General features: G+C 35.0%; 1 protein-coding gene across 3 annotated transcripts in view; it reads left to right on the forward strand.

The window, feature by feature from the left end:
* The window catches only part of LOC137487485 (uncharacterized), a 128,414-nt gene that overhangs the window by 83,196 nt on the left and 20,761 nt on the right, over positions 1-24,457 (forward strand). Inside the window, exons 12-16 of one of the 3 annotated variants that reach the window (XM_087241380.1) lie at positions 787-1,234; positions 11,218-11,278; positions 13,970-14,032; positions 20,827-21,004; positions 23,447-23,630. Coding sequence is in view for 1 of the 3 variants with exons in the window: in XM_087241383.1 (XP_087097509.1) it covers positions 1,214-1,234; positions 12,795-12,952; positions 13,026-13,092; positions 13,970-13,978 (255 nt within the window). In the remaining 2 variants the exon portion in view is untranslated. Of the gene's footprint in view, positions 1-786; positions 1,235-11,217; positions 11,279-12,794; positions 12,953-13,025; positions 13,093-13,969; positions 14,033-20,826; positions 21,005-23,446; positions 23,631-24,457 lie in introns of those variants that run through there. The other 2 variants (XM_087241383.1, XM_087241382.1) reach the window with 2 other exon arrangements.

The following is a 24,457-nucleotide window of genomic DNA, read 5'->3' on the forward strand; positions in this document are numbered from 1 at the left end:
GGGGTCTTTATTATTCACTGCTTCTCTTAAGGGAAACAAAAAATGGAGAGAATTTGAGCTGAATAATTAATGTTACGCTCGCTCAACTTGCTTTTTATGAGATTATTGGTGATTTCATATTGCATATTAAAAACGGGAATGAATAGTTTGACTTAAAAATGCAAATTTACCAACCATTTACTCACGTTCAAGTTGTTTAGAAAATGTACCACTATATATACATTTCTAGAGAGCGCCAAATATGTCCCTGGAGCTACATTCTTAGCAGTTTTTGTTTTCACAAATCCACGAAGGCCGCTGTGTGCGCTTTTTGAGATTTCAAATTTCTCTCGCGAGTGCCATTTGCACACGCTGTTCTTGCATAAATCCACCAGAGGCCACTGTTGACCAACTAACTGACTTACTGAATGACAGACTGACCTATCGACCCAGGGTGGTATCTTGTGGGGGTGGCATGTGACCAAATTCTCCAATCCTCACCCCCACTCTTCACTTTCATCCACGTGTCACAACCTCGTGTCCCTCGTGTGGTTGTTTTCCTCATGTGACCTTCACCATGTGCTCCTTTGTTCCAGTTCCCGCCACTAGTTATGTTCATCTGTTCCACCTGTGTTCATCACCTGTGTCTAATTATTGTCATTACCCTCATGTGTATTTAAGTCCTTGTATTCAGTTTCTCCTTTCTCCGGTATTTTCATTATATCTATGTCTGTCTACACTCCATGTTCTTCCTGTGTTCATCTTCGTAAGTCTTGTAAATAAATATACGTGTTTTGACAATCCCAGGAGTTACACCATGACATCCCACCCCTGCCTTTCCTTTTTATCCACAACACCCCCAACTCTCCCAGGGAGAGAGGTGGCATGAACCCCATGAGGGCCCTACAATCGTTGTTTGCCTAGAGTGCCAGTTCAGCTTGACCCGCTCACCTTCTTCTCTTAACCCAACTGACAGTTTTCAAAAACAATACAGGAAAGAAAAGCCTCGTTTGCTTTTTACCACCTTTTTTTTACATTTGATCACATTCTCACTCTGTTATTTACTTGTTTATTTTATCTTTTGGCTTTTGTTTTTTGCCTTACCTACTCTCTGGAACCGTTCTTTGCTGGACTCAAACCCTGTTGTCGTAGTCAACTCTACTCTGCGCCTCAAGTCCACCAACATGCATGGTGAGCTACTGGTCAAACTGGTAACAGCAGGAAGGGCGTCCATATGGAGGCAAGTAATCAGCTGGTAAGACGTCACACCACACCGTAGCGTTCATTTTAAAAATGAAATCCAGCTATACGTATTTCTGGCTACATAATTTGCGATCTCCATTAATGTATGTATGGGGCTAAGTTTCACCTGTGAGCAGACATCCCAAGTTGGGAAAACTAGTTTCCGGGGGGGTGGGTGGGGGCATGTGCGTGCGATGTTCCTTCAAGAGCGGTGGGGACGAGTTGCGCGCGACGTATCTAAAGAGAGAGGTGGGGCAGTGTGCGTGCTGAAATGCAGTCTGGTCGAGTGGCGCGCGACGAACCTGAAGAGCTGGGAGGGATACAGTGGAGAGGGGGATGAGCAGGAGCGGGAGACGCGCAATTTTCAGGAGATTATCATTCGTTTGCGGGCATCTGGGAGTCTATATGCATTTGCGGGAGACTCCCAGAACTTCCGGGAGACTTGGGATGTCTGTATGAGTTTCTTACTTCTGTTAAAAACAAAAGAAGATATGTGACCCTGGACCACAAAACCATTAAAAAAAAGGTATATGGGTATATTTTTGGCATTTTCTTTTCAATTTGATTTTACTTGCCAAAAATCATTAGGATATTATTTAAAGACCATGTTTCATTATGATATTTTGAAAATGTCCTACTACCAATTAGGGATGTCCCAATCAGGTTTTTTGCCCTTGAGCCAGAGTCTGAGTCATTTGATTTTGAGTATCTACCAATACCAAAACCCGATCTGATACTTCTATTTAAAACTGTACTTAAAATAAATCAAGAAGAGTGGAGAAACAGATGCAGGATTTTCCTTAGTTTTTATTTAATTCACCTTATTTTATCATTCAACAACTCTGTTAACAAAAAAACACTTTTGTGAGGTAGCTTGAACAATCAAGCAAGAAATAATATAAATTCTTTACTTTCAGACTTTGGTGCAACATTATAAATAAATAAATATATATATATATATATATATATATATATATATATATATATATATATATATATATATATATATATATATATATACATATATATATATATATATATATACATATATATATATATATATATATATATATATATATATATATATATATATATAAACATATATATATATATATATATATATATATATATATATATATATATATATATATATATATATATATATATATATATACATACATATATATATACATACATATATATATATATATATATATATATATATATATATATATATACATATATATATATATACATATATATATATATATATACACATATATATATATACATATATATATATATATATATATATATATATACATATATATATATATATATACATATACATATATATATATATATATATACATATATATATATATATATATATATATATATATATATATATATATATATATATATATATATATATATATATATATATATATATCTCAAAATAAATCTAATATAAAAACAAACAGCACCTCATCTTAAAACACCCGGCAGGCAATCCCAAGTTTACATATCTCACAGTTTGCTATGACAATGATGTCTTCATCTACTTCATAATTCTTCAAGACCCACAGACATACTCGGTGCTTTCCTCTTTAAGCTTATTCCGTGTTCTAATTTGCCGATAAATTACCTAATAGATTATATATATCAGCCGATTCCGATCGAGTCTCTAACCGTGTGATCGGGCCCGTTTTCCTATCACCTGATTGGATCTGGACATCCCTACTATAAATAAATTGATCCTGCTTAATAATGTGCACTGCTAAGCACTTTATATACAGTGGACAGCTTTAAAGGTGATTTTTTAAAAATGTTTTTTAACTTTGGATTTTCAAATAGTTATGTCTCTGGCAAATATTACCTTATTCTGCACTGTACATTTTCAGACAGTTTAATCAACAGTTTCCGTATTTTGTGATTCACAAGTGTTTTCCTTTTATTTACAGTTGTGAATTGCATTATGGGACTTTGATCAGTGCTCTGTGGACTTGATGTTGAAAATTCAACTCTACAGTTTAACAAAGTGACTGTTGTTGACAATTTAGTGGGGGGTAGAGAATGGAGAACTGCTATTTATGGATCAAAATGTGTGCTCAAGTAAAATACAAGTAGTAAAGGACATAATTACTGAAGTAAAATTAAAAGTAACAATCGTAAGAATTACTTGTAATAAAATATCTGATAAAAACTACTCAACTAGCTAGTTAATAGTTACTTTTAATCTGATTAATAAGCCAAAAGCCTTAATTTTAATCTATTTTGCTTAGCTTAAGTGGTTTATTTGTGATGTTACACACACATAGCAAGTCAAAAGCGGCATGGTGGCTCAGTGGTAAGCACTGTCGCCTCACAGCAAGGTCACTTGTTCAAGTCCCGCCTGGGTCAGTTGGCATTTCTGTGTGGAGTTTGCTTGCTCTCCCTGTGTTCACATGGGTTTCCTCCGGGTTTTCCATTTCCCCCACAGTCCAAAGACATGCTGTATAAATTAATTGGGTGAACAAAATTGGCCGTAGTGTGTGTGAATGTGAGAGTGTATGGATGTTTCCCAGTACTGGGTTGGAGTTAAAAGGGTAAATAAAATTGGCCATATGCCAAAATAGTTTCCAGTTCATTATGCTGTGGCGACCTTTAAAATAGATACTAAGCCGAAGGAAAATGTATGAATGAATGAGTATAAAATAAAAGTTAATTAATTCATTAATTCATTCATTTTCCTTCGGCTTAGTCCCATTATTCATCAGGTTTCACCACAGTGGCATAAACCGTCAAAAAAAAAAAAAAGTTGAAATAAAAATTAATTCTAATTAATTTTGACTTTAACCGCATGTTTTTAACACATAATACACTTATTTTTAAGTATTAATTGTAAAACAAAAGTTCTTTTTCATGGAAAATGTGATTTAGATAACATTTAGTGAAGTATTACCAACAATTTACATTTTGGAAAATAATTTTGCACTGGTATTGAAGTAGACAGAAGCTGACTTAAAAACTCTATGGTTTGAGTCATTCCTGAGATGGCCACAATGTGAACGCACTTGCTTTAAAAAGAACTTTCCTCAGACTGCCAGCGTTTCTCGCTAAGAGCAGAAGTTTGTCATATGTGGGCTGATCTTTCATTCGCCGAGTGCAGATTTTAATCTCTGTTGTTGTTATTCGGCTGAGAGTAGGCAGCCAAACGCATTCAAACAGAAATACAACAACATTGTGGGAGTTTTTGACTCGAGCTTACAAAAAAAAGCACAGACTTTCCAGAGCACGGCTGCGGTTTTAGCCCGTTCCCATTGTAGCAACACTTGGAAACGAGTGTCCCACTTACACACCTTCATATGTTGAATTATTAAAAGGCAAAGACAGATGCTTTCTCCTGCACACACACACATACACACACACACTGTTGCCTTTATATTGATTAATTGATTTCTGGCAACTTTTTCCACCTTCCATGTGTTGTTCACAATAAATAATGCTTGTGCTCTGGCACCATTGTGTTTCCCCGTTTGGTTTATTAGCATAAAGTTGTCTGGATATGACTAATGGTTATATCTGCTCAGCTTTGACAGGCTGACATATACACTCTGAAAACCGTTTGCTAATGGTCAACTGCGCTCAGCCGAAAGTCAAAACATTAGCAAAAGCTGTAAACGTGATGTATATCAGCCCGGATTGGCAGTAAATATCCAATATAACAAATTTAATTGGCTGTAAAAGTGACTGAATGTGTCTTTGTTTCAGCAGACTGCTGGTAAAGGAAATAAATCCTGAAGCAGTGCATATTATCCATTTCTATATAGCATGTAGTTTATCTCTCTCTCTCTCTCTCTATTGCTTTCTTCTTCTTGTGCTAATCACATTTCTCTGTCTATTGATAATTGAATATTAACAGACACAGAAATATGCTAATGGCGATGCATATTGTCATATTACAATTCATTTAATTTGTTTATTTATAAGTATGGAGTTGCATGTTTGTATATTGCACTCTTATGGGAAATCTGATTTTAATAATTACATCCGTTATGAATTATTAGAGCCATTATGAATTATAGTGCTTCTTATACTGTATATACACTAACCGGCCACTTTATTAGGTACACCTGTCCAACTACTTGTTAATGCAAATGTCTAAGCAGCCAATCACATGGCAGCAACATGGTCAAGACAATCTGCTGCAGTTCAAACCAAGCATCAGAATGGTGAAGAAAGGCAATTTAAGTGACAGACTTTAAACGTGGCATAGTTGTTGGTGCCAGACGGGCTGGTCTGAGTATTTCAGAAACTGCTGATCTACTGGGATTTTCACACACAACCACCTTTAGGGGTTACAGAAAATGATCCGAAAATATCCAGTGAGTAGCAGTTCTGTGGGTGTCTTGTTTATGTCAGAGGAGAATGGCCAGACTGGTTTGAGTTGATAGAAAGGCAACAGTAACTCAAATAACCACTCCTTACAACCGAGGTGTACAGAGTACCACAGTTGACCCATCATTTGATGGCTACATCCAACAGGATAATGCACAATGTCATAAAGCGCGAATCATCTCAGACTGGTTTCTTGACAATGAGTTCAATTAGTACTCAAATGGCCTTTAAAGTCACCAGGTCTCATTCCAATAGAGCACCTTTGGGATGTGGTGGAACAGGATGTTCACATCATGTATGTGCAGCCGACAAATCTGCAGCAACTGCATGATGCTATCATGTCAATATGGACTAAAATCTCTGAGGAATATTTCCAGTATCTTGTTGAAGCAATACTATGAAAGATTAAGACAGTTCTGAATGCAAAAGTGGGTCCAACCCAGTACTAATAATGTGTACCTAATAAAGTGGCCAGTGACTGTATATACTGTATTACTTTAATATTTAATATACTGTAAAAATCTTTGGCTCCACTTAAATCTTTGATGTTTTCCCAACACAAATCGATTAGGTTAACTTAATCGTTTTTACAAATTTAAGTGGACTTAACATAACACGTCCCCCAAAGACTTACGAATTGAGTTGTTTCAACTCATTTTGAATAAGTAGTTTGAACAAGCTGCAAAAGTCATTGTTTCAGTATATGTTCAGTATTCTTATTTATTTCTATATTTTGAAGCCTTTTTATTTTAGTTAGAATAATTTCTTATTTATTATTTAGTTTTAATTATGTTGTATGTTTCAGTTTTCATTTTAATTTGACTTAAAGGTAAATATGGCAATCTTTCTTTTTTTCATGTACTATAAACACATTAGATAAATATTTATTGATAATGAATGGATGTTTTGCATTCATTTATTTATTTATTGTTTTACATTTTCCCACAAATTTCAGAACCCTGGTGTCAATTTTTAAAGCTCTAGACACAAAATTCACAACCATTGACAATTGCACATTCGCAAACTTTTTTTTTTTCAAATGCTTGGATACAATACACATAAATTTAAGATGCTTTGTTCATTAAACTAAAATCCACTTTTTTAATATAACACACTTGAAAATCCAATTGATTTCATTGCAAAAACATTTCCAAATATTAAAGTTTTTTAACCATTTGAATTTGAATTTGAATTACAATATGTACACACACACACACACACACACACACACACACACACACACACACACACACACACACACATATTTATATATATATAAATATAAATATATATATATATATATATATATATATATATATATATATATATATATATATATATATATATATATATATATATATATATATATATATAGTTGAAAAAATGTAAACTGATTTTTGCAATATTTTGACAAACATGACACTTTATATACAGTATGTGTCATATATCAGCTTTCGATACAGGGTCATGCAATAAGAAACACTTTTGTTAACATTTTTATGTATACACTGTAATGAAACTTGTATCATATATTTTAAACAACAATATTGAATGATTGTTAATGATTGTTTATTGAAGTGATGTGCATCTTGTGTGCTGATAATCTACAATAATGTTCCTGTAGTGTTTGTATGATAAAAGGATTATTCTAATCAGTGATTCTGCAAATGCAAGGCTTCTCTAAAGAAATGAATGCAACATGAAAAGTTTTGAACACAGGAAAGTCTGGGTTAAAATAGTGACTGGTTAAGAGTTTTGTGTCTAGAGTTTTGAATATTGACATCAGGGTTCTGAAATGTGTAAAAATTATAAAAAAAAAACTGTGACAGACACATTAAAAAAAGTATGTCATATTTTTGTGTGGAAATCTCTTTCTTTCCCTCTCTCTGGCACACACACACACACACACACACACACACACACACACACTTACAGTGTGTATGTTTGTTTATATGCAATGTGTGTACGTGTGTATGTGTGTGTCTGCATGTGTGTATGTGTGTGTGTCTGTGTGTGTGTGTGTGTGTGTGTGTGTGTGTGTGTGTGTGTGTGTGAATTATGGATAGCAGTTGTTCTGTTGGCACTGGAATGATTTCAGAATTTTCTGTCAATCATATTCAAACAGCTCAGACAGGAAATGAAACGCTGTCAGAATGAAACCTGGAGCTTCACACCGGCAGCACAGCAGTAGAACAGGGGTTACAAGAGGAAAAGTTTTAATCACTTCCTACTTTTCACACTAACTCTCTTTCACGAAACTTAAAGCTGCAAGCCGTCACTCTACAGTAGCTAGTTTAAAATGTCCTGTTATGTGGCATGTTATCTATTATTATGTTTCCTGCACCAAAACTGTCAGTGTTTAGTTTTATATATGAATGTGCCTGTGTCAGTCACAATAATAAAGAGCTGAATTCACAGCAGCAATCGTTTTTCTCTCTTCCCAACTCCGAAGCTCGGGTATCAAAAACTCACCAGAGGTAAAAAAATATCTTAAGAGGCCATTCATGTTCAATTTACCACTAGGAAATTTGTGTTTTATAATTCTGATAGCACATAAAAGCAGCATTGAATGTTGGAATTAGTTAAATTAGTTCACCTAAAAATGAAAATGACCTCAACATTTACTCTCCCTTGTGTGGTTTTAAAGCTTTATGGGTTTCTTTCTTTTGTTGAACACAAAATATTTTTAAAAAAATGCTGGTTTAGGGAAGAACCCATATTTTTTTCCTAAACCCAACCAATAGTGTTTTCAAAAGCACTGATTGACCCACTTACCCACATCCCTAAACCCAACTGATAGTTTTAAAAAGCAATCCAGAAAAAGAAAAGTCCTCGCCTCATTTTTACCACATTTTCAGATTTCACCACATTCTCACCCCATTATTTACTTGTCTATTTTATTTTATTTTTTTTTTATTGTCTTTCTAAAACTGTTCTTTATGAGACTCAAACATGATAGTTCACATAAAATAATAATGGACAACACATTAAGATTTTATGCAGTGAAAGTCTATGCAAGAAACGATTAAAACTATTATCAACATTATTAGAAGACAATTAGTTTGTTTGTTTTTTTTTTTTGTACAGTGGAAAATTTAAGTATGGATTCCATCATCATTTTCTACGAAAATACATTTCTAAAAGTGTTGTGGACTTCAAATTTTCCCTGAACAGCCAAAGAAATCCATGTATGTAAAGAAAGCAGAGCTAATTAGTTGATGCAGGGAAAAACTATTGAACACATGAAAAAAGGGAGGTGTAGATGGGCAGTGAAAGCCCAGACAGCAGCTGAAATCTCTTAGTAGTTCTTCAGCAACCCTCTGCTCTTCCTCATTGTAAAGGAATATTAGCTGCTTCAGTGCAACATCTACATTATCAGGATGATGAAGAGGAAACCAGAGTGGAAATTTCAGCGAGACAGTGATCCAAAACACAGCCAATGAAACTCTCAAATGCTTTCAGAAAAAGAAAATCAAGCTGTAGAATGACCCAGCCAATCACCTGACTTGAATCCAAAATACAAATGTAAGATCAGATTTGAAAGACGAGACCCACAGAACCATGAAGATGTTTACCCTCTTACACTCTAAGCTTCCTTCACCAAAAGAGATGTTTATATAAAGTATTAAATACAGTTGAAGTCAGAATTATTAGGATAATTATTTAAGGGAGAGATTTTTCTCAACACATTTCTAAACATAATAGTTTTAATAACTAATTTCTGATAGCAATTTTTTTTTTATCTTTGCCATGATAACAGTAAGTAATATTTTACTAGATCTTTTACAAGACGCTTCTATAGAGTTTAAAGTGACATTTAAATGCTTAACTAGGTTAATTAGGGTAGCTAGGCAGGTTAGAGTAATTAGGCAAGGTATAACAGTGGTTTGTTCTGAAGACAGTCAAAAAAAATAGCTTAAAGGGACTAATAATGTTGCTCTTAAAATGAATCATAAAAAAATTACAACTGCTTTTATTCTAGCAGAAATAAAACAAATAAGACTTTCTCCAGAAGAAGAAAAAAAACATTTTCAGACATACCATGAAAATGTCCTTGCTCTGTTAAACATCATTTGGTAAACATTTAAAAAAGAAAAAGAATTAGAGGGGGGCTAATAATTCTGACTTCACCTGTATGTTTCAGTGGTTCAGTACTTTTTCCTTCTGTCATTTCATTGTTATTACACATAACCATTTTTTTCTGATTGTTTTAGTTTTGTTTCATATTTACATTTGTATTGTTCGGGTTTTTACCAAAATTGGTTCAATTCCATGTCAACAGCTCATTTAGAATTATTATTCCCAGGGAAAAAAAAAAAAAAAAACTAACGTTCAATACTTATTTACCCTGCTGTATATTGTAAATATCTAAATCTGTTAAATTATTACATACTATTATGATGATTCAGTTAAAATAAATGTATATAGTAAAAACATGTCTAGCTGTAGAAAAAGTTGGAGTAAGTTGTCGCGCGCATACGTGGGGGGGGCTACATGGGGGGCATACATTTCAGAAGGGCTATTTCTATCCAAGACTAAAAAGGGCATGTGCACTGCACAGGTTAAGCCCTATGTGTGCACGTGCCTGTGTTCAGTAATATCACTTTTTTAGTCAAATAATAAGTTATTTTCCTGGTCTTTAAAGTAAAATAACTCAACATAAACAAAGGAGGCTGAACTCTTCAGATCCAATTAGATAAAATTCTATGAGATTGGCTTACTTAACACCATACTCCACACAATAGGTAAATTAATAAGAAACATTTAAATCACATTGTAATTATTAATATATTTATCATTATTATTAAAATAATCATTTTGAGCCGTCATACAAAATATGATTATTCAGCTTTTTGCAAATGTTTATACAAGTTATTAATATTACTATACTTTGTAAAGTAATATGTTCTGTCTCTTTGTGCATTATATGTGTAGCACAATACTGGCAACAGAGTGAAGGATCCAAAATGCTGCGTGTTTATTAAGAGAATCGTCAGGCAGGAAAGGTCACAACAGAAGCATGCAGGTAATCCAAAAGAGTATAGTCGGGGTCATAAGCAGAGAGATTAGTACAGGCGCCAAACAACATGAAACAATAAACAAGGCGAGGGTCAGGAAACACAGTGAGGCAAGAAAATGAAGCTCTTCGTAATTCTACACAGGGAAAGCAAGACTTAGAAAAGTGGGATGCAGCATTCCAATTCGCATACTATCCGTCTTAAATAGTATTCGAAAATAGAAATAGTATGTCCCAAATCATTGTATGTTGAAAAGAGTATGCCAAAGGTTCACGGATGGTTTACTATTTCTGGTAAAAAAATTTAAGTGTAGAACAGTCTATTCTCTAATCGCTGATATTGCCCACAGTACATTGCGCGTTGGACACGAATTCGAATAAAATTGTAAATAAACTACAAATATGATGGACACGCAAGACCAACCATCAAGTAGGGAGGCTTTGGTAAACATGTTTGTATGACTGTTAATATCTAGCCAACTGGAAAATATTTAAATCCAGTTTTATGTTATATTTCATTTGCAACAATAATATTGAACCTATATAAAGACGTGTTTGGACATTAACGTATGAATGCATAATTATCCATAAATCTGCAGGATTTCTCCACATGAATGACTCATGAATGGCAGATTAACCTGCTGCTGCTTCTCCAATAAGGTAGGAAATTAAATATCACAGAAATGTGGATGATGTGTAGATGATTGACAGGGCTCATAACTAAGGAACATAACGATCTGTTAACGAGGAAGTGTCCCAAAGCTTGCATACTCTTCTGTTACGCACTCAAAATAAATATTTTTCCTTCACAAAAAAAGTACATACTTTTTGGGGCATAGTATAAATATGTGAATTGGGACGCAATATATGTGTGGACGAGATGCATATAAAGTCCTGTTTATGAGTTAATCATGAGCTTCCAGCTGTTTGTGAGTAATCAGGGGAAATCAGGAACTGGTGTGTGTGAGGTGCATGATAGTATTTGTAGTCCAGTTCAGTGACAGACATGCAGTTCTCCAGTGATCTGCAACTGCTAGATTGCTGGTGACCATGACAATATGAGATGCTGTAGCTTTGTTTACCAAACATGTGCTTCTAGTTGAATTTGCCTCATAAACCTTCAAAATAAAAAAATAAAAATTTATTTATAATTTAAATGTTATGTTTTCATTTTCAATGCTGAAATGTGCTCATTTTTGCGATTGTTGCCTATGGGAGAAATGACTAGGAATAATAAACATCAGAAAACGGTCAAACTACTCGCTCTACAAACAATACTTTCAAAATCCTTCCATATAAATCCACAACAAAAAATAATAATAAATAAAAGTTTACAGATTGTGTCTGGCCCTACCAATGACAAAAGTTAAATCCAAAAATCTTTGAGTGATTTTTCACTGAAACAACTCAGCAAAACTAGTTACAGTCATGGCACATTTTCATTTTTGAGATAAGCTATTCGATTAAGACTTTTCTGTCTATCTGATCTCCATCATGAACTTTTTTTTGAATGTGTGTTTACGCTAAAAACACCCGACCGAGAGAACTGGATAGGTTTTCGTCTTTAAATTGCTTCACTTTGCTTCTTTTTCCTCACGACTAACGTTTTACTCCGCACGTTGTGAAATGAAACAGGAAATAATCATCATGGACATCAGCGCAGTTTCATTTTCAGCTGTTTCGGCAATGAAATCTCAGTTATGTGAGCCTCCACTCAGTCACGTTCCCGTCTCCGAGCCTCAGTCGCTGGTTAAGCTCCTGCGGTTATGTTGTGTGTTGTCTACGCCAGACTCTCCCGTGTGAAGGGCAGCCCATAAAACAGTCTATTATTGTTATTACGGCGGCAGCTCTGCGCCCAGCCACTCTGCCAGCGAAGATGGAACCAGTCATTAAATTTAAATTGAGCAATATTTTCTTTTGACGCTGAAGAGGGGCTGTTAAGATGGATTCATATTTCCTTTGCTGTTATTCATTTATTTGTTGCATAAACTTAAGATTTATTGGAGCTGTGCTCATTCAGATGTACGAGCACGCGCGGCCCCCCCGGAGAAATGCTTTTATAAAGCAAACATTAAAAATGAAAAACACGAGAAGGCGTTATTAGGACACTATTAACAGGAGACTTCGCCATTTGGCACACTTTGACGATACAGTATATTTTTTGTAATTTCAACAGACGTCAACATGCAGTAAAATGGCTCAGAAATGGTCTTCTGCAGTGTGTCTCTTCTCGACTCTGTTGACAGTAGGATGTGGCAGCAGAGAGAGAGGAAAGATGGTTGGATGGATATCTGTTGTGATTAGACGGGTCTCAGAGGAGATCTGCGGTGCTGGGTAAGGCTGAAATCAAAGTGAGCACTGAGAGGATGTGTAGACATATGCCTGATCTCGTCCTTTCATCCGTTAGGTCAAGATATTCTGAATATTGCCGCAGTGACGAGGGTCACAGGGGTCAAGTGGAGCTTAGGGTACAGGCAAGCATTGCAGAAAAAATGCATAAGAGATCAATTGTTGATTTTCAACCATGTATTTTTCTCGTTTCTTTACCTTTTGTGTCACTAGCCATGTTTTTTATTAATTAGTGGGATTTCATCAAGTTCCTATATCAATATATATGTTAGTCCAGGACAAAGTTAAAATAGTTTTGTATTTTCCATAAGTTTTAGTTTTTCATTTTGACTTTTTTGTTTTCAAGTTAGGTTAGTTTTAATTCGTCTTTAGAGGTAGAATTTCTAGTTTTTATTAGTTCCTATTTTTTGAAGCTGTAGCTAAATCGAATTTTGGAAAATTGGTTCACTGAATCACACATGAGTATTATCGATTCACTGCTTCTCAAATCTGATATCTGTGTACTGTTCTAATAACTGAATAACTCAGTGTGTATTGGTTTTATTTTGAGTCAGAGGTGGTATCAGGCATGTTAAAAGTAATTAGTATGTGGATAAGCACTTACTGGAGACACAAAATGTTTCAATTGATTTAATTTGGTGAATTAGTTCAACCCGTTGGAAGATCTGGTTAAAAAGAAGGATACATTTATGACCATGATCACTTATACAAAAATAAAACCCATTATTTCGCACAAATGTGTTAAATTAATACAGGGGTGTCCAAACTCAGTCCAGGAGGACCAGTGTTCTGAAGAGTTTAGCTCCAACTTAAACTTTCAGGCTGGTGTGTTGAAGCAAGCTGGAGCCAAACTCAGCAGTACTCCAGCCTTCCAGGACCGAGTTTGAACACCCCTGAATTAATACGTTTAATTGTCTGCTCAGGTTGTATTTAATGCTGTCACCGTGCTGCTGTCATGTCCACTCATTTTGTTTGGTTTTGTTTTTTTCGCGGGAGCAACAGCGAGGATGACTGGAGGAGAACTGACTTGATCTGGCCAATGTCATCAGGATTACAGACCCTAAGGTAGGGCTCAAACATTTGGCAGTGCAAAGTAAATATATTTACTTCTAAAAGACATACAGTAGGCTTGTGTATTGAATACATTTACAAGGATGAGAACGAAGGACGTTTTTGCTAAAAATTTAGTTAGTGTCAGTTAGTTTTTTTTTAAACTTGTTTTTATTTTATTTCAGTTAATAAACATGTTTTATTAATGCTAGTTTTCAATTTTTACTTTGTTTTTGTTAACTGTAATAACTTTGATCCTGGATCAAGATTCCTATCATCCAAGTTTACAGTCTATGTTAAATTCAGGCTCACAGTCAGAGTTGTGTGCTCCTATATCACTGTTAACCAAATATAAATCCTCTCTGATTTTGTTAATAATTTACAGTTAGGGTTATGTTTAGGGGTAGGGATTAGGTAAGGGTTAAATGTTTTCATCAGGATCAGTTCCAAGGTTAACATACTGTAGATGTTAATCCAGGATCACATCGTACTTGTCAAAATCACACCCACCAATTTTAGACCTGTACATTGTTAATTTTGTTCCTAAATTGATACTGTGTTGCATTGGCATTAGTCTCAGTATTATTAGTAAAGATATACCAATCTCTACAATGATATCTGCAAATAACAATATCTTCTGACAGAGAATTTATATTTAACTCATGAAGTCATATGCTGCACAAGCAAATATCATAAAACAGAAGAGTCTATGGAAAGACATACCTTATTAATTAAGCAATTACAACAGCTAATGGCCTGTCACTAGCAATATTTCTGCGTTAGAAATAGATGTGTTTGTTAAAATCAGAATATTTGGCTGTAAGATGATGTATAGAACTTAATCATGTTAGCAGAATACCATATTTTTTTCTTTGTGCTGCATTACAATGCAATTTAAAAAATTGATGTACTTTTGAAAATCTATTTTTATTAAGCAATAAGTATAAGACAGATAACATTCTTACGAGATTTAACTATTGTGAGCCCTCTAATATACTGTAAACAGTCATGTTTTGTATTGCAGTGTGGATTATTTTTAATAGTATTGTTTTATGTGCTTAATGCAGAAAGATTTTTTGTAGGCTGGAATATTTTTGTGTTTTACTGATCTTTTTTAGTGTAGAACATGGCCTATTGCTGGTGTGCTGTTGTTTTGGTAGAATATGAAATAGTGTGCCCTTACATATTGTGAAAAGAAAATATGCTGATCCCAGTTTCTCATTGGTCAAAGTGCACCTGTTTACGTTTCACTTTCGTCATCCATCAAGTTGGATTGACAAGCTCACTAGTTGTTGTGGGTTTTTCTGAAGCTGCTGTTGTAAGTCATACTGTGTGACACATTTGTCAAGATACAGAATATATATATATATATATATATATATATATATATATATATATATATATATATATATATGCAGTTTAAACAGGAATCAAAGCTTCAACTGGACAGCATTTTGTAGTGTACTTTTTTTCAGATAACAGCAAATACACAACAATGTAAAATGAAGAAGCACTCATTGGTTTTCAGCCGTAATCACTAATGCGTTTACCTCTCTCAGCCATGTCCAGCAGCAATCTCTATATTATATAAGTCTGTCTGACACTGGAAGTGCAGCTCCATTCCAAGTTAAACTTACCGGTATTACACACTGTACATTTGTTCAGTTCAATAAAGCAGTTAAAAACATGTCAAAGTTTAAAAAGGAACAAGTGGATGACTTTCTTTTAAAAATCGATCATGCAGACCATTCAAGCCACATAAAGACATTAAATGTTATACACTGTAGTAGGTGTAAATTGCAAAAACAAGAACAACACTAAAAAAAGAAACAAATGAATTTAAACCAAAATAAATAAAAGAAATGCTGCAGTAATTTAATGTAATGCTAAAGTGTTTTTGAACTATACTGTAGTAAAGTACTTGAATGAATCTGTTTTACTATAGTATTGTATTGTCTACTATAGTATTGTATGAACAAATTACTTAATGCTGTACCAAAACGTTCTACATTACAATGCACAACAGTTTATTGTAGTGCATTCTGTAGCCTACTACAGTAAATATGATCAGTTCACTAAATATAAAAGTACAGTATGCTGGAGCATTCATTTGCAAAAAGTTGTGTAGACTATACTATATTATAATATACTATAGTATACTATACTATACAGTATAATAAACTTTTACTATAGTTTGGCTCAAAAGCGCTCTAGTGTTTAAGATAAACGACTATGCTTTTTTCATGTAAAGCTATGTGGTCTGGAATTCTATTTAAATTGCATTTCTATAATAAAATCTGATCAAACTGTCTGACTGTAATGTAAACCAGCCAGACATTGTTTGTAGGAAACATGACGAAAGTGCAGAAAGAACATTTTCTGAACATTCAATGTCACTGAAATGACCTTTCTTCCCCATTCTGATGCTCGGTTTGAACTGCAGCAGATCATCTTGACCATGTCTACATGCCTAAATGCATTGAGTTGCTGCTATGTGATTGACTGATTAGAAGTTTGTGTTAACAAGCAGTTGGACAGGTGTACCTAATAAAGTGACCAGAGTATAATAATATATAAATTTCCCAAATATACAATGTCATTGAAGCTCCAAGTGATTTAACAAGGTGTTGGGTCATGTGCAAGAAATAATGATTACCAGATTTAAAACTATGTAGTGCTAAAAACCGACGTTCTGCCTAGCCAAAGACACGGAAAAAAGACAGAGCTGTGCAAGGCCTGGGTAATCATCAACAAGCAGAACAACTGCATTTCTGACAGCGAACTACACCAGGGGCCTCATGTACAAAGACTTGCGTTGAAATTATAATAAAACATTGCGTACACACAAAGAATCCCACGCATATTCTCTTTGTACATCTGAATCAACGTGAATCTGAGCGCACGTGCACAAGTGCAAAACCCCTTCCTGCCTCCTCCCCGTATGAATATGTTAATGACTCTACTTTGGCAAAACCAAATGAAAAAACGATGGTAAAAGCAAGCAAAAAGAGAAAATTTTAACAGAATGGGAATTGGAGGTGCTCCTTTCGGAGGTAGACCGAAGAAAAACTGTGCTATTTGCAAGTTTGTCCTCTGGAATTAATAACAAAAGAAAAAAATAGAGTGTGAGAGTTTAGCTGACGCGGTTAACACAGTTGGGTCTGAACAGCGCACTGTGAGTGAATTAAAAAAGAAAAGGTCCGATGTAAAGGTGTAAAAATTTTTAGTGTCTATAGCAGCGTGAGTGGCATAGCTTGTAAAGAAAAAAAGCTATGTCACGCCAGGCATGAAATGAGCATGGACCAACGCACATGCTCATGTTCATTTCAGCTTTAGTAAATCCAAACGTTAGCGTGAAATCTGCCGCACACAAAGTTTTTGTGCGTACGCAGCGTTGATGCATGAGGCCTCAGAACTTTGGGCAGGGTATGTGAACTTAGTCATAAAGGTAAAGTTGGTTTTATATTTGCACATTCGGACTTTCTCCTTAAAAACATAATTTCATAAAAGTATTATTTGCAAACTCTAAACAGCGAAATCATATTAGCAGCCAATAACTATCAAAGTACAACATTGTTCACAGTCAAATAAACAGTGCTAATGTTGTTTTTAAGTCACGCTTGCAGGTTATTTCAGACTGAATATTCAAAGTGCTGTGGTAAACAATATAGGGAGTGTGTCACAAGTTGTCACTGAATGAATGTCTGAATATAAAACCAACTTTACCTTAATAACTTACACTTTCACGTTTCATTCTTAGCATTCAGTGTCTGCAGTTTAATTAACTATGTTTATCTGTTTATGCTGAAATCATTGCTGCAATCAAAAACATGTAATGTGTATGATTCAGCATAGTCTGAACTTACCTGATATAACATGAAAACGGCAGAGTCCTGCATTTCTAATTAGGTTGTCACTTTATTCAGCTATCCTTTTAGCCAAAGACGTCTGCAGTCGGTATTAAAAGCAGTGTGGTGTACGGTAAAAGTTAAGTTTTCTAGTTTTGGACTTTTGAATTTGGCATCCTATCGCACAACACGGCATGTTTACTATTGCCACCGGTCTCTTTTTGCAACCGGGAACCCATGTGACCCATGTGGTAATTCGTGTATATATATGCTAGATAATTTTAAAATAGTGAAAACAACCCTTCAAAAATATATTCCACAAGCAGCATTAGTACAGTTTTTTTATTTTATTTATTTATTTATTTATTTATTTATTTATTTATTTTTAGGAAAGAGTACTTTCTTTAAATATTTAAATTTTATCCTAAAATGTATCAGATTTAAATGGAATATGATATGTTCTTTAATGTGTTAGTATGTTCACACTCAATATGGGATTTTTGTTTTTATGCCAAACCTGAGAGCTGATGACCCATATGTTGCAGGTGGTTGTAATGAGTTATGTTTGATCTATCACCATGGTGCCCTTGTACAAGACACTTGCTGTAAGTTCAAGGAATCTTTACCTATAATAAATGCCCTACATGTTTCTGCCAGAATGATTAATTGCTGTCTCAACTCAAAGCCACGTCTCCCACTGCTGTTTCTGGTCAGAATATGAAAGTTGACGCAATTCTGTAATTTAAGATTACAGACTTTTTCATGTAATGCATTAAACAATGATGCATTGTAGTCAACGGGAACACATTTGTTCCTTTTAGGGTAGTTGTTTTATTTAGTATGCTTCAGATGTACATGTAAAAGAAAAACTTTGTTTACTTATTTGGTGATCATTCCCTAACTTTTTTAAGTCTTGGGAAAACGACGAAGGCTTCCAGAGCAGTCTGCAGGTAAGACTTTGGCAGACAGCGCCGCAGCAATAGCAGAAAGTTGTTTTGGTTGGTTTGCCATCTGGAAAAAAAAATCTTCCCTTGAGGAAGAAACGGATGAAACGGATTATTCAAAGTTTTGTGAGTTTGCAGCGCTCTGAGAGATTTTGAGGGCGTGAGTTTTACCTGCTGTTGCCTGCTGAGAGTTTATAGCCTTGGGTATCTGTCTGAAACAAACTGATCACATCCACTGAGGATTGAATCATACTTTGCTAAAACTTCAAAAAATAGTAATGTGATGCTTTACTAAACACCCAACATAAAGAAATACCTTGTTGCTCTTTTATCTGCTCTTTGTTTAGTCATATGTTTCAAAAGTTGTCTTTTGGAGAAAAAAAAAATTAAGCAAATTAGGAGAAATCCCTGGAGAGATGTTTTACCCAATGATGAAACATCTGCTCTGGTGTCCGCTCTCTTCATTTTTTCAAAACCCATTCGAGTTTCTTTATTCTGTTGAACACAAATTAAGATATTTGGAAAAATGCTGGTTGCTGGCTTCCATTGACTTCCATAGTATTTCTTTTTTTGTCTTTCTATGGAAGTCTGAGTTCCAGCAACCATCATTCTTTGAAATACCTTCTTCTGTGTGAGAAAAAAAAATCCAATAAAGCTTAAAAACCAACACAGGCTCATTGTGTAAATGTAGCCCTATATACATTTTTGGAGAATGTGAATTATGTAGTCAGAAGTAGATAAAGAACGCTATGGGGCAGTAAGACGCTGTTCCATTTTGCGCTTACCAGCTGACCGCTTTCCTCCATATGGACAGCCAGCCTGATCTCACGAGGAAACATAAGAATTTTACGTTTTGTCAGTTAAGTGGCTAATTTGTACGAGTTCAGTCGTACGAAAATGTGGGCGTGGCACATAACCCCACCCCTAACCCCAACTGTCATTGGGTGATGAGCAAATCGTACTAAATTGTACAAAGTTAATTCGTACCAATTCACACAAATTAACTACTAAATCAAAAAGTTACGGATTGCTGTGAGATTGCATCACGACAGCTTTCCCACTGTTACCAGTTTGTCTAGTAGCTCACCATGTACGTTCGTGAACTTGAGATGCAGAGAGGAGTTGACCATGATGATGGGGTTCAAGTCTGGTGTAGAACGGTTCCAGAAAGCATGTAAGACAAAAACAGAAGCCAAACGATAAAATAAACAAGTAAAGAACAGGCTGAGAATGTGGTAAAATCTAAATATTTGGTAAAAATACGAAAAGGGCTTTTTTTTTAAAAAAGACGAGGGATTGTCAGTTAGGCTTAGAGAAGTGGGTGGGCGAGTCAATCAATGCTTTTGAAAACACTAATGGTTGGGAAGAAGGAGGGTGGGTCAGTCAGTCAGTTAGTCGACAACAGCCTCTGGTAAATTTATGCCAGAACAGCAGGCGTGTATGACAATGATATTTGAGATCTGAAAAAGCATACACAGTGGCCTGTGGTGATTCGCAAAAACAAAAACTTCCTAAAAAGCGTAGCTCCTGGGATGTTTTTAGCACTCTCCAGTAATTTATATAGTGGTACGTTTTAGAATTAGCCTGGGTTGTTTAAAACATAGTTTGATCTCATGAGGAAACAATGTATTGCTAGAAAACTGGCTACTTCGTTCAAACTGATTTGATTTCATTTGTACAAAAATGAATGCATTTATAAAAGAGGCATGTCCCCAAACCCCACCCTTAAATTCATACAAATTTACCACAAAATCATAGTCATGAATAAGAGTGAATTTAGAGTGAGGGAGAATTAATTACAATGGTAATTTTGCGGTGAACTATTCAAGGCACTTTAAAATTAAAATTAGTTATAATTAAGACACTTAGAAAGAGACAACAGAAAATCACGGTCCAGTATATTTCTCTCATTTCCATAGATTTCAAGATGGTGTTAATAGGGAAGCATCAAAAATGTCTCTGAAATAATCTTCAGTGTTTTGTTTTATTTTTGACTCTTTAATGTTTCTCCTAACAGGGATGGCTCAGTGTTTGGCACTCTCACCCCACAGCAAGAAAGTCTCTGGTTTTAGTCTTAGCTGGACCAGTTGGCATTTCTGTGTGGAGTTTGCATGTTCTCGCCGTGTTTGCGTGGATTTCCTCCTGGTGCTCTGGTTTTCCCCACAGTTCAAAGACATGCACTATAAGTAAATTGGGTAAGCTAAATTGTCCATGGTATATGAGTGCATGTGTGAATGTGAGCATGTATAGGTGTTTCCCAGGACTGGGTTGTAGCCGGAAGGGCCTCCACTGCATATATCATATGTTGGAATACTGTAGTGACCCCTGTATGTGTTTATGTGATTGGTCTTGGCGGAATAAATCTGCTACACTGCTGCTGCTTTGATTAATTTGGAAGAGAAACTACCGAAACTTACTTCTGCCGGTATATTCACAGACAAGCAGTCTGAAAATAAAACACGCTGCTGGGTAAGTGTGATTTTGCCAATTACGTTTCGATCTAGGATTAGCATCTATGTTGATCTTAGTACGTCATTTTTTGTTTAAAAATGTAATCCATACCTATTCCCTACCCCTAAACACAACCACAACTGTAAATTATTCCCAACAATAGAGGGAAATAATAGTTGGACAACAATCATGTAGAAGTACCTAACCCTAACCGTAAACATAAGCATAAGCTGTTAACATATCCCTTAATTCTATTTGGCTGATTGGAATGTTCTTCCAGAATCAACATAGATGAACATAGGCCAACAGAATGTATCAATCCGGGAACATGTCAGTGAAATCACACTAATCCACTGTGCTACCACAAACATAATATATAGGTTTGTAAGCAGATCTAAACACAGGTGGAGCTTTGGTGGAAGAGGGTCTCCGAAAAGCATGCAGTAACAATACAGTGTTGAACAACACTGAGCATTTATAATGCTTCTAAAAGCTCATTTGTCATCAAGGTCACAGCAGCCAATCTTCTGCACCATGTTGTTAATGACATAGGAGCAGATCAGATGACCTATAAGCATGCGCGTGCATAGAGTTTCGCATCAGGGGTCCGTTCTTCGTACGTGGATTACTCAGTTAGCTGGATTTGGATATTGACGATTTGACATGATCCAGGATCGTTTCGTTCTTCAAAGCTGATCCGAGAGTTGTTGTCATAGCAACAGTTCTGCTAGGTCAAACCTGATCGGGAGCAGGTTTAATTTATATAAACAGGATTAGATCGGGTAAGTTCAAGCAAAGATAATACAGAAAGTATGTTCTGAATTCTAATATTTTCTTACAGTAGTAGTTATATACACTTGGGAAAATGGTACATATTTTTTAACTATATACATAAAGTTAAAGTCATTCATAAAATAAATAAAGTTATACATATTAATAAAACGCATGCAATCTGCACCCTCAAAATGAAAGTACAAAGACTGCCATTTGGTGGTGCAAAGAGAAAACTTATTGATATGAACTTTTTAGATCGCTTTAGTACAAATTGTGTATAATAGAAATGCACAATATGTGACTTTTTTAAAGCAATAATACATTTATGCAGTCATAAACATGTTTTGATAGTTAATATGCCGGTGATTTGATGCTTCACAAAAGTTGCAGACGCCTTTACCAATATGAAAACGCTTTTGTAAACAACCAGTTATTCTTTACACCGATTAAAAAACGGATACTATTATAAAGAAAATCTTTAATTTCTAAATGTAGAACTAAATACATTGATTTGCATTGAAATGCATGATGAATACTCTTGTCTTGACAAATGAAAGTGTAAAGCCTGCAGCTCACAACAAATGTGGAAAGTTCTTGCGTGTCATATTTGACAAACGGTTTACTGCTAATTTGATGTAATTTTGCTCACATGGATAATTGAATATTAATCAGATGATGTCATTACGCTGCTGTGCCGTCAGCCAATCGTGGCATTGCTGATCATGATTTCGAGGATCGATAGATCTGTCCTTCACAACACACGCAGCGATCTCAGATCAGTTCATCCAGACATTCTAATCTGATTCGCGAACTTGTTTGAAGAACCAAATTAGCGAGAGATCAGTTATCAAGATGAAAAGATCCAGGATCTGCCAAATCATCTTAGATCATTTAAGCGAGGTACGAAGAACGGACCCCAGAACTTTGTGTTTGTTTATTTATTTATTTGTTTTGATTTTCAAACTTTTTATTTATTTATTTATTTATTTATTTATTTAATTAATTTTTTGTTTGTTTTTTTCAAATAGGCCAAAGGTAAATGCCTTTATGAATGGATTAATATATCATTGGCTTCTGATTTGTTAAAACATACTGAATCATCTAGAAACTAAACATCACCCTATGTATGGAGACACAGCAGTTCTGCACTGGCATAGATGAAAAAATGGACCTGATATAAAGTTATTTTATTTAATGAATTATATATTTACTACTGAATAAAGTATAACACAGTAAAGATAAGAATGAATGAAGATGATTTAGATCGGATTCACAAATAATCTAATTGGCACAGACAGTGTGAACATTGCTTCTAAAAAGAGTTTTGATCTATTTATCCTTGTTGCTGTCTAGTAGAAACATAATACAGATATTTCTTTGACGTTTATATATATATATTTTTTCTTATCTAGGGATCCACGGGTCAAACTCTTCCAGCACTTTGAGCTCCTGGAGTGTTTTGAACGTGTATAAACTGTGTGTGCATCTGCTTGTGTCTTGCCCACTCTGTGGTAAACAGCTTGTCGGCTTCTACTGGCCTTCTGACATATGGTTCTGACAATCAAACAGCTGACCCAAGGAAGACTGAGACGCCAGGTATGACCAACATCATTTTTCTCTCTCCTTCTCCTTCTTAAACTACTACTGTTCTCCCTGAAATTAGCAGCTTAGCTTGTTCAATTCTTAATCCTACAGTAAACGACACTTAAAACATGTAGACACATCCCCTGGTGTATTAGCTCTAAATTCAGGAATTGATTTATTTTAATGGATTCGTGTAAAATTATGTACTTTAGTTTTGCCGTAGTCTCTCCCCCAGGAGACCAATAAAGCATTAGAACTACAAAGAGAAAATAAAACCAGTGTGAATTGTCATCCCCGGGGGTGAGAACGAATTTTGCATATTTGTTATTTAACATGAGACTCGGGAGGAGGAAATAATAGGAAAAAGAGGGGTGACAAACGAAAACATGAAAAGGATAGTTTAACCTCTTTGTTGTGCTAATGTTCGCTGATTTGAACTTTTGCTTGCCTGAACAATGCAAGAAAATGTCACAACAAGCAAAGCAATTAACAATCAGTGGTTGCTATGGTGTTGTCATGCGACCGCTGTAACCTTATTAAATACATGCAAATACACACACATTTAAAAAAGCAAGAAATCAGTTGATAGATGGATAGATGGAAAGAAAGAAAGAAAGAAAGGAAGAAAGAAAGAGAAAGAAAGAAAGAAAGAAAGAAAGAAAGAAAGAAAGAAAGAAAGAAAAAGAATGGATGGATGGATGGATGCACAGACGGATGGATGGAAAGAAAGAAGAAGGTTAGATGGAAGAAAGAAAAAAAACAAAGATAGAAGTAAAGACAAAGGGAGGATGATGGATGGATGGATGGATGGATGGAAAGAAATAAGGATCTATGATGGA

This window comes from Danio rerio, chromosome 2, assembly GCF_052040795.2.
Source record: "Danio rerio strain M-AB ecotype USA chromosome 2, GRCz13ab, whole genome shotgun sequence".
Lineage (NCBI taxonomy): Eukaryota > Metazoa > Chordata > Actinopteri > Cypriniformes > Danionidae > Danio > Danio rerio.